The sequence below is a fragment of the Triplophysa rosa genome, linkage group LG1 (genome assembly GCF_024868665.1).
Source record: "Triplophysa rosa linkage group LG1, Trosa_1v2, whole genome shotgun sequence".
NCBI lineage: Eukaryota > Metazoa > Chordata > Actinopteri > Cypriniformes > Nemacheilidae > Triplophysa > Triplophysa rosa.
The window spans coordinates 25,478,310-25,493,860 of record NC_079890.1 but is presented as its reverse complement, the minus strand read 5'-3'; the positions used below and the strand labels follow the sequence as shown (position 1 = coordinate 25,493,860).

The following is a 15,551-nucleotide window of genomic DNA, read 5'->3' as shown; positions in this document are numbered from 1 at the left end:
ATTACATTCAAAATGCAATATAATACAAATGTATAAATAAGAAACATTAATAAAAGTAGAAAGAATAATTTCAAAGGTAAACAACTAACTTCAGCTTATGCATGATGCATTTAGTTTATCTAAATTAGTTTTAGTTTCTTTTTTTACTATTAAATAGTAATATATTTGTCCACATAAAATACCGAGTTAACCAGACTTTTATTTTGGCAGGTTGTCGGAAGTCGCTTATTTTTTAGTATGTCTGTTTCTTCAGTCAAACAAGAAAATGTTAGTGAAATAAACTCTCAGAGTAACTCTGGAGATGAAGTTCATGTCTTCATAAAGTGCAGACGGAGACAATCGTGTAGCACGTTAAACTGTGCAGTTCATTCACTCACACACGCAGAACAGCCAGATGGCATGTGTAAATAACAGGATTCGGCATCCACTAGTCCGCATCTAGTTTTATGGACTCAATGCAGCTGGAAAACAAGTTTCACTCGCAAAATAGACTAAAACTAAGTAAAATAGCAGTTCACCATTTCAATAAGCTATCACTTATTTATCAGCATGAGAAATACTTGTGAGCATGTGAACAGACTAAAGTGCGTGTGTCTCACGGTGAATGCGTGAGACTTGAGAGCTCTGTAACACGTACAGTATAGAGTTTAGCTGGCTGTGCGTCAGTAACAATGGTCCGTGGGGAAGCGCAGTGCTCCGTGTGTACTGTAGTTAAATGGATTAAACAAAGCTTCGAGGCAAAAAAAATTGCCTCTATGATTTTTTGTATTCGAATAACTCGAGTAACTCGAGGAATCGTTTCAGCCTTAGTCTTCTGTGTTTGTTTAACATCCATACAGACGGTTTCAGGTATGCTGCCCGCACCCATGAGATCTGTTCTGTAGCAATGAAATTGTGACTTTACATGTTGGATTGTATCTTACTGGTCCTCACATATATTCAATTCAATTGTATTTAGATTTCACAATGTGCATTGTTCCAAAGCAGCTTTACAGGAGAAAATAAGAAAAACACAGAAAAGGTACAGCGCATGGTGTTTATAGAACAAGCAAGATCATTCTAGTAAATAATATCTAATAAAAGCAGTCTCCCGGTGAGAAAGCCAACGCGGCCATGTGGCGAGGAACCCAAACTCCAATGATAAATACAGTATATGGAGAAAAAAATCTTGGGAGAAACCAGTCTCAGCCGGGAGGGCCAGGTCCCCTCTGATGTGTCACTGCTGCACTCAGTGACTTTGATTAAAAGTTACAGAGTATATGTTTATAAAAAATAGGGAGAGCTTGTTAGTTGTGATTTAGGAAATTTCATTTGTTGAAACTGTTTAGGTCTAATTTTGTCTTATTTTGTGATCGATATCAGAAAACAGAGGAATGTTATAAGCAGGAAAAATAGTAGTGGCATAATGTAACTGCATTAACTAATGTAACTAATGAGTGCAGCTATAACTTCAAACTGCTGTCATGTGATGTAAATTTAGCATTAATGTGACAAGTAGTCCGTCTTGGTTGGGCATAGAATTGCCTGAGCTGGAGCTGGGATGGTCAGATGGTCGCTTTGCTCTTGGTTGGTGATGGAATTTAAAAAAAAATATATATATATATATATATATTCTGCCTAATACTGCTACAGAGCTCTATTTATAGGTGGAGTAAAGATGATTCATAAGGCGGTCTTTCTGTTTATTCTGTCTATATTTATTGATTACTTTGTAAACAAGGAGAGTATGATCTGGGACATGATACTTTAAGACACGTCTGTTGTTTATTTATTTAATTATTGACTTGATATATGAAGCGTTCTGTGCCAAAGCAGCTAGATAATAATTTTCATTCTTTCCTTTTCCGTTGTGCATGCTATTGAAATTGAAATTGGCTGTGAGGTTTAATTTCTCTGTTTACCAATTCAGTGAATTAACCTCTCCTCAGAGGTGAAGATCGGTGAAAAGGTATTAAAAAATCGAGTGATGTTTATCAATGCACCATTTGCTTTTCAATCATCTCTGAAAAAGTCAAACAATAAAGCTGTCAGTCAAGCGGCCTCAGCATTGAAGTAGCTTGCAGATGCTAGCGCCATAAAGAAAAGATTTAAATAAAATAGACGCTGAAATTCAGAAGGGAGTTTTATTGAAATATGCCTAGCGACTTAAATTTTGGAGTTGGCAGGTCAGATAAGATGCCTGGGCTCTGCGACTTGAAACGGTTCCCTAAATCCACCCTAACTTTGTCACATTGGCATATAATAGCCTCATTTCTTTCTCGCTTCTGCGTCTCCATACATAGCTTTCGGTAGGATTTGTGACTTTTTGTCTGCTGTCCCCCCAACCTCAAGAATCCCAAGTATTTTATTTTCCCTTCGCCTCAAATCAATTCCAGACACCGCAGTTTCCTGCTCCCCGGATCCTTCGGGACGCGGCTGTCTGAAAGCCCTGACTAGTCCTCCATTTTCCAGGAAATGAAAAGGTTTGGGAATGAGAGGCTTTGGCAGGCCCTCACCATTCACCTCTTTGTAATGGAGCTGTTTAAAGGAAAATACGCAAGCATATCTTCCACAGTGACAGAAATATTCTGCGGCCTTGTGCGCCAGACAAAATAGAAAACACAGGGCCTTTATTAGCCTTGTACACTTGAATAATGGATGAAGTGTCTTGTCTGTGATTGAAGCTCCGTGGAGATGCAGCTGTCTTTAGTCAGTGTTTTTATAAGCCAGTCATTAGTATTCTTGGATATACTGTGAAACTATGATCTGCGTATTGGAATAGCGTAATAACTGAAGACATAATTAGAATGTTATTGATGTGTAAAGAGGAGAAAAAGAAGAAAGAAACAATCGTCTTAAATAATTAGAAACCGTGTTAAATGGCATCCAAGGCGTCAGCTGAGAGAATGCTGAAATCATCTTTCATTGCTGAATAGTTTTAAGTCAACCATGCACAAGCTATTTCTGTAAATAGGTTTAATAGTGAACGTCGTCTCAAACTGATTATCTGTTGTCTTTTATGTAATTTCCTTGATAATTGCTTGAAACTAATCATGTATTTCTTTCATTTGCAAAATGCAAATTGTACTTTCTGTATATTTAAACCATTCATTAAAAGATTTTAAGTAACACATTTTCATTTTCATCTTGTAACAATGTATTTATTTCATATGTTTTTTGAGGTATGGCAGTAAAACACAGGCTGGCTGGGGGGATTTACAGATGTTATTAATACTTCCATATTTGTGCTTGCATGAATAAACAGGAGGGTAATGTGTTAGGACAGATGAATAATGAGAGGAATTATCATTACCAGACATGTGCAAAGGCTGATCCTTGTGTTTAATAATTACGAGTAAAGCTTTAATGGGCTTTAGCAGTTGGGTTGAGTGACTCAAAGACACAATCATACACAGCCATCTGCATTTTTACACACGACACTTAGATTCTAACTAAAATAAGTCTTAAATGTACGCAAACATTCTATTCATTATTTCTGTGGTCTAATGAAGGCATCAATTTGAGGCCAATTCACATCCACCTAAAATCAAGGTATTCAGGGAATACAATGTATGCATTGTATATGCAGTGATCTCTTGTTCTTGCCTTTAGGCGGCTAACCTTCATGTCTTTCTAGGTAATATAAGTAGAATGCTGAGCCTTGTTTGCCCTAGTAAGGTGATACTCGGTTCTCTTCTCCAAGGGCACGTGCCACCATCCTGAGCAGCTGTAGAGACAGCGGCAGACTTTATTAAGAAAGCGCAAGGGCCTTCATCACCATCGGTCTGAGAAATGAGGACTGGAATGACTCTGGAATGGACGACTGTTAGGTGCCATATATAAGAAACTAGTTTCCACTGACGTTACATTTCTGCTGTGCAGTGCTGGCTGGAATAGCCGCATGGACACTAACGTCAGCAAGGGCACAATGTTTTCCATCCTGTCCCGTTACCTCACAACTAAGAGGCCTGGCCACGAATGTTAGCATATTCATAACCGAGACCTTTCAGACAATACAGGAGAGAGAGGCATGAACATTTGTCACCTTTTTAGAATTCAAATCAGCTCTTTAGTTGTGCACCGCAGTGAGCCGATTGAGGGATTTTTGTTTGCGAAACACCTCCACCGATTAGTCTTTGTAATTGAACGGCAATTAAGAGTCGGGTTTCGCCCTGTGAGCACAATCGCTGACCAGGGGAAGTGCTGCTGGGTAATGAGAAACCAAAAAGCTCTTTTCGTCGTGACAGCATCGGCACTGGCTTTGATGGCGGGACTTTGAAGTGAATAGATACACATCTCAATTCTCAGGTCCGTCAGGAGCTCGTGTAATGTTTAGAGGTTATGACTTCCTGTTACATTGCACATTTTAAAAGCCTGCTAGCTTCCGTGCCTCAGACAGCAATTAGCCATTCGAGAGAGAATTTCTACTTTATTTGAGATGATTTATCATCAATTAAGACCTCACTTCTTGGCAGAATGTACGAGGGGTTTTGACCTTCATCACTTTGAGATGGTGTTGACATTTTGTCGGGAGGAGACCACTACATGCAGTATAACCACTGTAATGGGAAGATTTAAATGACACTCAAGTTTGAAAAACTTGACCTGGTTTGCTTAAATAAGTGTTCATTATACAGCAGAAAGCATTTGAATCTTCGATTCTATGAGATTTGATCTTTGTGCCCAAGGAGAACGTGGAGTTGCATGAAGTGGTGAAATGAGAGACGAGCAACCTTCACAAAGTTCACATTGTCAAGGCCTCTGAAAATGCAAAGAAAGTGGTACTCACTGCCTGTGGTGAAACATGCACGTCTTTCTCTATGAAACCTCTGATGTACCAGTGTTTCCCACAGGGTTTTGAGAGACTTGTGTTGCTGATGATGTCACAAACTAATTAGCATATTTATGACGTCATCACGTCGTGTTTGCGTTTGGACCTGACATCTGTTTCTCTTTTACTCTCTGATCTGTCACATTATACTACATTTTAATACTACTGATACTCACATATTTTCTATTCTGATGTCAGACATGTAGCTTTCCTGTAGCTCAGTGGTTAGAGCATAGGTACAATCCCAGGGATTGCACATACTTAGAAACAAAATGTATAGAATAATGCAATGTAAGTCGCTTTGTATAAAAGCGTCTGCCAAATGCATAAATGTAAATGTAAATGTAGACATTAAATGATTAAGTCATTTTATGACAACATCATTTTCATTTTCTGACTAGAACTAGAAAATGCTCATATGTACCTTCAAACATGATTTATAATGCCAATCTCAATAGACTATCAAAAACCAGTGACATTATCTGGAGTTGTATAATAAAGTTCAGCTTCTTCAGCAGCACATTATTTATTATCATTATTTATTTAACATTCACAAAAAAACGGCAATGCATCGTTAAAAACTGATGCATGTCTTGGTCATCAATAGTTCCCTTAGGCAGCCATACCTTTTGCTAAATTTGCAGCTATATGCTGTTAATGGTATAACACCCCAAACTATCTCTTGGTAACAGAAACCCCATGGAAATGAATATGGAAGTGTCTGAATGCTTACCGCTAAGGCCGTTTCAGATTGAATAAACTTTATGTGTACATGTGTACATAGATACAAATACAATGTGAGAGACTCGGAGAAACATTGAGCTTAGCTGCGTTGAGGGAGCAAGCAGACAGTGGCATATATCAAATCAACACAGAGATGAATCATCTTTACTGCTTCACACCAGTTATATCCAGGTGTGCTTTGCCTGGTCTTAAACCACAGTTTTCTGCTGAGAGGCGAATTAAAAATACAAGCAAGAGAGGAATAAAGAGAAAAATGGAGATAAACAGAGTACAACTGACCACACCATTTTCACATTAGTGTTTGTTCTCAAGTCACTTTTCATTAGATACCAAGTTTGTGGTTAGAGATCAATAGGAGCAGAGTGTGCCTGCAGCTGAATTGCAGTAATTTTCGATTTACGTTTAGTGATAGGCACTAAAATTCAGAAATCAACAGGGTAAGTGGCTGTTAACTGAAAATACTGTGCAAAGAATAGAATAACTGTATTTCACTTAGGTCTGGCTCTTTCAGACAAATAGCTTTTCTTCTGTTTGATTTCAAGTGTCATTCTGTAACCCTCCTCTATCTCTAAATTCTTCTTTGTGTGGAAGTATATCATAGAACCTTAGATTCAATATGCTTGTAAGTAGGACCATGACAGCTCTTACAAAATTTTGGTTTATTTAAGTGTGCTATTAGTATTAGTTAAATATTAGTAGTAAACTTGGCAACTCAGTCCATAACTCTTTATTATAATTAAGGTCGAGGCATTTTATAGTGCAGAATTCAATATTTGCTTTTAGGGATGTGTAATATATTCCTTTGAATATATTCAACTGGTAATTATATGCTGTAAGGCAGCATGATCATTTGCGGTTCCAAAACACTGAGGCATTTTCCTCCATTGCCCTGCATTCACTATAACCGTACAACAGTCCGCTCCTGATACACACTAATACTGCACTCCCAAAACACAATGTCTGCATTTCTTTCTTTCTATTGACTGTTTTAGAAATGACAGTGTTAATATATTCCCCCTCTGAATATGTTTTAGTGTAGACACACCTGAACACTTAAACGTCTGGCTGATAAGAGTGCCTAATAAATAACACACTGTATCACTGTTACAGATGTTACAGATATTGCAGGGTTAGTGAATCACTTATCATGCTTGACTCTAGACTTGCTTTGTAATTCAAAAGACAAAAGATCCAGTCAGGACAGGAATAAATCAGTCGGGGGATGGGGGGAGTGGAACATTTACTGGAATGTTTGCTTTCTTTTTTATTAAATCATCAAGTGGTTTAGTTTTGTAACAAAGCATGTTGATATGATGAATAAGAAAAAGCCCAGAACTATTTTGTGAAAACATGCTGTGGGTTGCGGTTTTAATGGTGAAATTATGTCTCTGGATCTTTGTCTTTGAGCCCAGAGTTTTAGTCTGACATTAAAACGCATGAACTTTATTAAAAGGTGAGCAGTTGATATCACATCATTTCTAGATGTCCGTTATTTGCTTTTCTGGTTTAAATTTCACCCTTTCCTCGATATTGCATAGCATCTGAAATGGCACGGGTTCCTCGGCCGGGTATGTCAGCCATGTTGATTAAACGCTAAAGTAAATGCTGTGGATTCCTCAAACGTCAAGAAACGTTTGAGAGTGGCTGTAAAACCGCACCAACTAACAGAGCATGCTGACATTTTGGTGGCCAGTCAATAATGAAGGAAGGGATAAAATGTCTTTTTCCGCTAGCACCGCTGCCAATTTACAGCCGAGACTGAGAAATGCGTAACGCAATATAATGTAATCATTATAGGCCCTGACAGTACGGAGGTCTGCCTGAGTTAGGGCGCTCGTTTTCCTACTTCTCCGCTGAATGCACTTTATTTGGACAATATTTACGAGCTTTGCTTTGCGGACAGCGGATCGGTTCGGTTTAGTTCTCTCTCTCCCTTATCCGCCCCTCAACTGCCTTTCACACTCTCATAAACCCCTCCTCCTTACGTCTGTGAAGTGAGGATTTGACTCATTGTGATTAGGCTGGGGATGGTGCAGCGAGCGTGTATGTGTGTGGGCACAACGGGCCACCGTGGCTGTTGTTGTCAAAGCTGAAGGTTGTTAGCGGCTCACTGGATGAGAAAATACCCGGGGGGCCCAACTCCCATACCACATCCACCTACACCCAGCCTAAGAGCGATGAGCGGCCATTACGGGATTTCACACAACACCTCAAGTGGTTAATTATGGGATGTGTAACATGACAAGTGTTTACACTGGATAAAGGTCTGGAAAATGATCCATTGACAGCTGTTAGAGCAGGATTTGTTTGTGACGTCGGTGTTGGGAATTTTCAGTTTGAGGATATGAACCTTTTTTGTTTTCTATAGAAACGGACTATGTGTGTTCTTTGGACTCTGTTAATACATTTTCTTTTTTGGAATTGAACAGAGAGTTCTTTCTCATCATATTTTTACATGAACAGCCGTTAGCCTTGTTGTTTATATTGTGCAACATGGAGAATAGCGGCAACAATGGCTTGCTGGTAGATCACTGGCTGGGTAATGCCTAATTGAATAAGTGCAAATGGGTTTACAACCTCTGATGCTTAATTAGTTCAGGGTACACTGTTACAAAATTAATTAATATATTTCAACACAGTCAATTTAACTTTGACAATTCCAGTGTGGTCCAACACATTAAGCGTGTTGTACATATGAGCTCCCTGTGGTTGTCACAATACCAGTTTCAGTAGTCTATACCAGTAGTTCTCAAACTGGGGGCCCCCAAGATGGATCCAGTGGGCCACAGATTTTGTGGCATTTTATAATATAGAAATGTATCATCAATTTTATGCGATCAAACATAAAAAAATAAGACCATCAACCATAAGAATTGATGTTCCATCATTGTATAACTGAATATGTTTTTGGTTCAATTAAAATTCTAAGTTTAAGATTATAAGTCTTTATTTGGGGGGCCACAAAGCGATGCACTCTACCCAAAGGGGGCCTTACAACAAAAAGGTTTGAGAACCACTAGTCTATACTGTACCAATAACAGTGAAATTGAACTTTTTTTCATAGCGAAGGAAATGAATGAACAAATTAAATGAAAACAAAGTCACCTTTTTGAATTTAGTAAAAATTGCTTCAAATATGTCAGTAATAAAGGCCAAAGAATGAAATTAAGCGCAGTGAGTGTTTTTCTCTTATCGATATTGATTAATGCACAGGTCCAACATTTTGACACATATACAATTTTCTGTCCCACCTGTTTACGTTCTCTTAAGACAAACCAACTGTGTTCGCATTAATACCCTGCCAAGACAAGAATGACACAAGCATTTGAAAAGCAAGTGCCTCACAGTTAGACAGCATGCGGGAACCGAGTCAATACTCACTACTAATGATAATTTAGAAAGACTGCAATCGTTACTTTTTTATTTCTGTATTCACTTAGTCCTGCAGTACCCATGCCCTCTTATGTGACCGATGATCTGTTCCTTCTTTTCAGAATCAGCTCCTCAGAAAGAGAGAGACAAAAAGAGGCGAAGTACAATTTTGTGATGAATCTCTGCATGGCCAGTCAAGTTCGGTGAGGTCTGCAGTCCTTGTGCTCCTGTCCCCCCTCAACCCCTTTAGAAACCCAACCAGCCAGAAGACAGTTTCCAAGGATTCTCTTTGGACCCTAAAACCCATAGGACGGGTGTAAACAGGAAGGCCCAGAGGAAGTGGAGAGTGCGGTCAGGATGTGGGAAGGACTGAGACTGCAGGTGATCTTTTTATGTTTGGGAGCCGCACTATGGAGCGCTGCAGCGGCGGCGACGTACATCGGCTCGGGACCGAGGGAGCGCGGCCATCGTCGGCATCTGTCCTTACATAGACACAGAGAGAGAGGCAAAGAGGGCCAAGTGCTTCACCGCTCCAAACGGGGCTGGGTCTGGAACCAGTTCTTTGTCATTGAGGAGTACACAGGCCCGGATCCCGTCTTAGTAGGTCGGGTAAGTGGAAAATAAGCAACTTCTTGTTGTCCTGCTCCTCGTTCTGTATCTTCCCTCTCTTTTTGTACTCTTAAGGTTATGCTGTAAATGAAAGTCATTGGGGTTTTCATTACAGACAGAGTCCTTGCGATATCCTCCATTTGTTCCACAAAGCAATCAGTGGCCTACTTGATTAAAGGTTATAAATTGGATTTCCTTTTTAATAACGCTGCAGTCCCCTATGGTTCTTGCATAGGGGAAATGGACGATTTATGGGCCTGCCGAATAGTTACATGGCAAACCTGCAGCATGTTGGCTTTTTTATTCCCACTTGAATGGAACTGAAGGTTTAAATTTATTGAGTGGGGATATTCTGTGTCATGAGTTTAATATCATTTTAACCAGCATAATCCACATTGCCTAACTCAAATCTGTGTGTGTGAAACGTAAACACTCAAATGCTACTAAAATTAATATGCTTTGGTTTTAATATAAAATGACGTTTGCTTCAGTATACTCAAAAGTTGTTCAAAACCGGTATGATTCTTTCTTCTGTTGGACACAAAAGAAGATATTTTGAGAAATCCATAAAATGGAGTTCAATGAGGGCCAATGTTGTTTAGAGATCTTCAAAATATCTTCTTTTGTGTTGAGTCATACAGGTTTTGAATGACATGAGGGTGAGCAAATCATAAAATAATTTTCATTTTTGGGTGAACTTTTCTTTTCAATGTGATGATATCATGGGTCACTAAAGATCTGCTTTAGTCTCAGCGTTCTTTCCAAACAGTCTTTTCATTGTTGCTGGAAAATCCTAATTCACGTGCTCCCTGTCTGTCCTTCCAGCTCCATTCGGATGTGGATCAAGGGGATGGCGACATTAAATACATTCTTTCAGGGGAAGGTGCAGGCACTATTTTTGTTATTGATGACAAAACTGGCAACATTCATGCTACAAAGACTCTGGACAGAGAAGAACAGGCCCAATACACCCTGACCGCCCAGGCTGTGGCCCGAGATACCAACAAACCCCTGGAGCCTCCCTCCGAGTTCATTGTCAAGGTGCAGGACATCAACGACAATCCCCCAGAATTCCTCCACGGGCCGTATTATGCTCGCGTGGCCGAGATGTCCAACGTCGGTAAGTCTGAACCTCAGAAAAGGCATATTTGTCAGCTTCTTCTCTTTCTCGATGAGCCCTTCCCTGACAGCTTGTTCCTCATGCATTATTCAAAACAGCTGAAATCTGACTCTCAGTAAGTGACTCGTACTCTTGTTGCAACTGTTGTTTTGCAGTCAGACTGCTGACTTGTCAAGGTGTGTGTGTGTTTACATTTGTTTGTGTGTTTGTGTTTACTGCTTTTTCGCTGTGCAATACATCATCAGTAATGCTGTCCTGTCATGGGGTAACGATCTGTTACCCCAATACCCCCCTATTCACAGCTCATGTAATACCACTGGGAACCCGGAAAGGCTGATTTTGGCCAGGTCAATTCTAGATAATTCTAGAGACAAGTTGGTAAATTCAATCAGACTTCAGGGAAAAGCCAAGCTAGAGCAAAACACACACACATGCAAAGCCTGAAGCAACAACAGGCACCTTTGATATATTTTTTCATCTCAACATTTTTAGAGCATCTGGTAATATTGGTGTTGCCTTTGAAATGGCATTCAAACTCAAGTTCATAACATGAGAAATGGCTAAATTGCACAATCTTTATTATCCCTTGCTATAAATGTCAGTGGGAGGTGATTTTTCATACCTTTGGGCTGGATCCAAAAGTGTTGGATTCATATCATGGCTGATGAGTCAACATTATTGTCTTCCTCTTCAGGTACTTCAGTCATAAAGGTCACGGCTACAGACGCAGATGACCCCACATACGGCAACAGCGCCAGGCTGGTCTACAGCATCCTGCAAGGGCAGCCTTATTTTTCTGTGGAGCCACAAACAGGTACATTCGCCAGAATTGATATTTTACTCATCTCTGCGAGGTTGCGCGAAGCCAATTGCGCATTCAGATATGCTTCACATGCAATGTCATGTTTGGCTTCAATTCAATTACCGCAGCGTGAGGATTGGGAACGAAAAGGGTAGTTTTTTCACGCTTCGAAAGAACTTTGCTGTTTCGGAGCTAAATTAACCCGTGGTCAGATTAGTCCTACAATTCCCCTGTGGCAGTCGAAACCCCTACAGCAGTCAGAAGGGATGGAGCAGATGCTGCTAATAAACTAAAGCTGGATATTTTGCTTGATCCCGTTCAGTGCTGACATTTCTAATTCACTGCAGGCTTATCTGTGTGGTACTAACAAAGCCACCGTACAACCGTCCCACATGTATTCTGTGTGCATTATGGGGTAATACATTTATATTAAGCGCTTTATGAGCCTTAACAAAGAGTGATAGGCACTTTTTTTCCTTTTCTGAATTCAGTGTAAAGTGTCAGTGAAACCAAGAATTGTTTGAGATGTCAAGTCTGTTTGGAAAGCTGCACTGAACCAACTTACAGCAATGTCCTAAATAATAGGAACAAGGTCGATAACGTATGAAAGCTAATTGAGCGCGCAATATGTTTGTTTTCATTTTTATAGGAATTATTCGAACAGCTCTTCCCAACATGGACAGAGAGGCAAGACAGGAGTATGATGTCGTCATCCAGGCCAAGGATATGGGCGGACACATGGGTGGGCTGTCAGGAACCACTCAGGTTAAAATCACCCTGACTGATGTCAACGACAACCCTCCTAAGTTTGCTCAGGGTGAGAGAATTTATTCATTCTGCTATAAATGTTTCACTCGTTCTCTCTCTTTTTCTCTATCTCTCAACCATCCTTCAATTTTTGTTTGCCTTTAACCCTGTCAGATGTTATTATAGTCACTATTGCCATGCCTTGGTCTTTGATGGCTACACATAACATTACACTGACCTCTCCACCAAGAGAGGAGAGTTTGCTTTTAGCAAGTATACAGCTCTTTCTTCTCCACACTTCAATCCTCCAGCCACACATTAACATTGACAAGCCCTCGGGGACCAAGCCGGAATCTGCTAATACGTGCTACAGATGTTAACATGAAAATATCACAGCTTAATTATTCAAATGTTCCTTAAACGTTCTACGCGAACATGATGACACCGAGTTTTCTTGAGCGTGAAAAGCTGGATAAAATATTTACGATGTTTGTGTGCACCCCAAAGAGCGCTGGGTGGCGTAAGCCGCCGTTCGCGTGTTGCCAATGTGACATTAAACTGCACACTAAGCACATAGATTTTATCTGTCTTTTGTTGCAGAAATCGCCACTATAAATCTCCTCAGAGCGTCTGCTTTTTTGTGCACTCTGAGCCTCAGGCTGGGTAGGAAAAGGCCTTCAAGCTTTTTTCCCTGACTAAAACAGAAAGCAGCCTTGTCCCAGTAGTCCAGCTCATACCCATTCCTGTGTTTTGGTGGTTGTAGAAGCCGTTATTCACGGACCAAAATAAACTGTACATTGCAAGGTTATTGCCCACAATGAGTAGCTTAGGCTAGCAGATCCTTAAATCTACCTCACCGATGGTTTTGAGCCTACTGCATGATGGAAAAGTTCAGGGAGAACTTTGAATGCAGACAACAGTCTGGCTCGGTTTATGGGTCAGAATCGGAGCTTCTTGTATTTCATGCGGCTCGGCTCGCTTAAAGGGATAGTCCACCCAAAAATAAAAATTCTGCAACCATTTATTCACTCTCATGTTGTTCGAAACCTGTATATGACTATTGTATTTCTGTGGAACACACAAGAAGATCGAATTGGTATCAAATACAATGAAATGCAATGGGGACCAATATTGTTTGGTTACCAGCGTTCTTCAAAATGTCTTCTTTTGTGTTCTTTAGAAAAAAGGTAAATGATATAGGTTTGTAACAACATGAGGGTGAGTAAATGATGAAGCAATTTTCATTTTTGTGTCAACTATTCCTTTATAAGGCAGCCAGCTATCTAGGTTCAGTATGGATTCACCAATCAGAAACAGACTCTTACACCACAACCTTGCACGTGTTTACAAACATAGCTCACAAAAGTCAAAATGAGAATGCCGCATTTCTTTCTTTTCGAAAAAGCACACCCCTTTACATGCCCTGACCTTTCTTCATGAGGACTTCCTCCCCATGTGGGAGTTATTTTTGTAAGTGCAGCTTAAGCGTTTGGCTCTCAGCAGACAGGGAGTGGAGCCATATGGTCCTTCTGCGAGCCCCAGCCTCAGGCAGGTGTCCGTTATAGTCTTCATACACCCACCCTCATCCACACGCAGACTCTCTCTCTAATCACAAATACAAAATTCACACGTACACTCCTAGCTAAGAGCTCGCAGGTGCCAGGCAGCTGAAGGTAGCGCTTGTATCACGCAGCGAACTGGTTCCCGAGTGGGCAGTGTGATCATGAATTGTCTTGCCTGTGACTCAGAGATATTACAAACTTTATTGCATTCTCCCCCACACCCCATCCCGAGAGCTCACGGGACTCATTCTCCTCCTCCTCGACAGGTGTGTACGCTATGGCAGTCTCTGAAGACAAGGTTCCCGGTGAGGAGGTGGGCCGGCTGAAGGCCAGAGATCCGGACATTGCAGAGAACGGGCTGGTGGATTATCGCATCTTAGAGGGCGACGGAATGAACTTCTTTGAGATCACCAAAGACTCTGAGACCCAGGAGGCTGTCATCAAACTGAAGAAGGTGAGGAAGACCACTGAGGACTGAAAGGGTGTTAGAGTGCAAAAGCGACAGCCAAAGAAGTACGTGCGATTGTTATGTAAGAGTGTTTGCGAACGGAAGAAAAGCGCACACAGCGCATGGGAAAGGGTGAGGTGTTCTTGTCAGATAGTGTTGATTTGAATTTTCTATCCAAATGTTTACCCCATGTCTCTCTCTTTCTGCCCCCAAGGAATTATTTGCATGTCGCTTATTTGCTTTTGTATTTGGATTCTTATTTGCATGGATGTACGTGTGTTGTGGTCTTACATGCAGGTGTCTGGAGCATTCCGCTCTATAATTCTTATGACACTGCCATGCCTTCCATATTATTTCTGAGAGGAGGATTGACTTATTATAGCTGGTTCTCTCCGTGTGAGGGTATCTCATCTGGGCCGTGTGGTGTGCCGAGCTGCAGTGCTCAGCTGAAGCTTGTGTTATTGCTCCCCTGCTCTGAGGCCCTGGATTATGTGGACAATTACGCAGCCACTCAGGTTCGACTGCCGCCCATCCGTTCCTCCGCCGCCTGTGGTCGAGAGAAATCCTCACATTGCCCAGAGCAACCAGCATCAGCCTGAGAGCCAAACAGCCCCTGACTGCAGCCGTAACACTGCCACCTGCTGGTGATTTTCCACAGCTCAAGATGTTTGGTATCAGCTTCAGTACTGTGGCAATTTCATTAGGGGCAGAAAGGCAAACCGAGCATTTAGGTGAAATGAAAATGTATGCAAGTATAACGGATCATCACGATTTGTATTTGTTTGAACTGCGTAATGTGGTGAGGAATCACCGCTGTCGATTTTAGATTAGTCATTTGTGCGAAGGAGATGCGTGTGGTGCACCAAAAGTGTGGAATCGTCAGCCTCGCCTGGTTTTTAAACGTTGTGGCCACGGCAGAGAATGGTAAGGGGAAGAAGCGAGCAGAAGGGGGAGAGAACAGACAATACGGCATGCCAACAACAATCAGCTTGACGAAACGCTGTTTCACTCAATAACACAATGCCTCGCTGATACACCTCTTGGGAAATCATCACCTTTTGCTCTTCAAAGCATGTTGAAAATTAAAGTCGAAATTACTGACGGAATTGCCAGGGTTTTAATCAAGTATTCTGTTTCAACTGCATGCTGGCGACGCAGGCTGAATATTAAGAGGAGACGTAGCATTATTGTGAATATTATGTGCTTGTGATTAGGTTCGGTCGAGAGTTATTAGGTGCCAAAGTAAAGGATTGTGAGGGGGAAATGGAAGAAGAGAAGGGACCCGTGTTGTCAGAATAAACTGATGATAGTTTCCAACCTGTTGGAGGAAAGAACTG

At 41.0% G+C, this 15,551-nt stretch overlaps 1 protein-coding gene across 3 annotated transcripts in view; it reads left to right on the top strand.

Annotated features, from left to right (window-relative positions):
• cdh11 (cadherin 11, type 2, OB-cadherin (osteoblast)) overlaps window positions 1-15,551 on the top strand; it is a 50,867-nt gene that overhangs the window by 25,862 nt on the left and 9,454 nt on the right. For all 3 annotated transcript variants that reach the window (XM_057337317.1, XM_057337333.1, XM_057337325.1), the window contains exons 2-6: window positions 9,049-9,535; window positions 10,361-10,655; window positions 11,350-11,469; window positions 12,107-12,274; window positions 14,033-14,220. In XM_057337317.1, coding sequence (XP_057193300.1) covers window positions 9,284-9,535; window positions 10,361-10,655; window positions 11,350-11,469; window positions 12,107-12,274; window positions 14,033-14,220 — 1,023 coding nt within the window. In that variant the 5' untranslated portion in view covers window positions 9,049-9,283. The remainder of the gene's footprint in view (window positions 1-9,048; window positions 9,536-10,360; window positions 10,656-11,349; window positions 11,470-12,106; window positions 12,275-14,032; window positions 14,221-15,551) is intronic.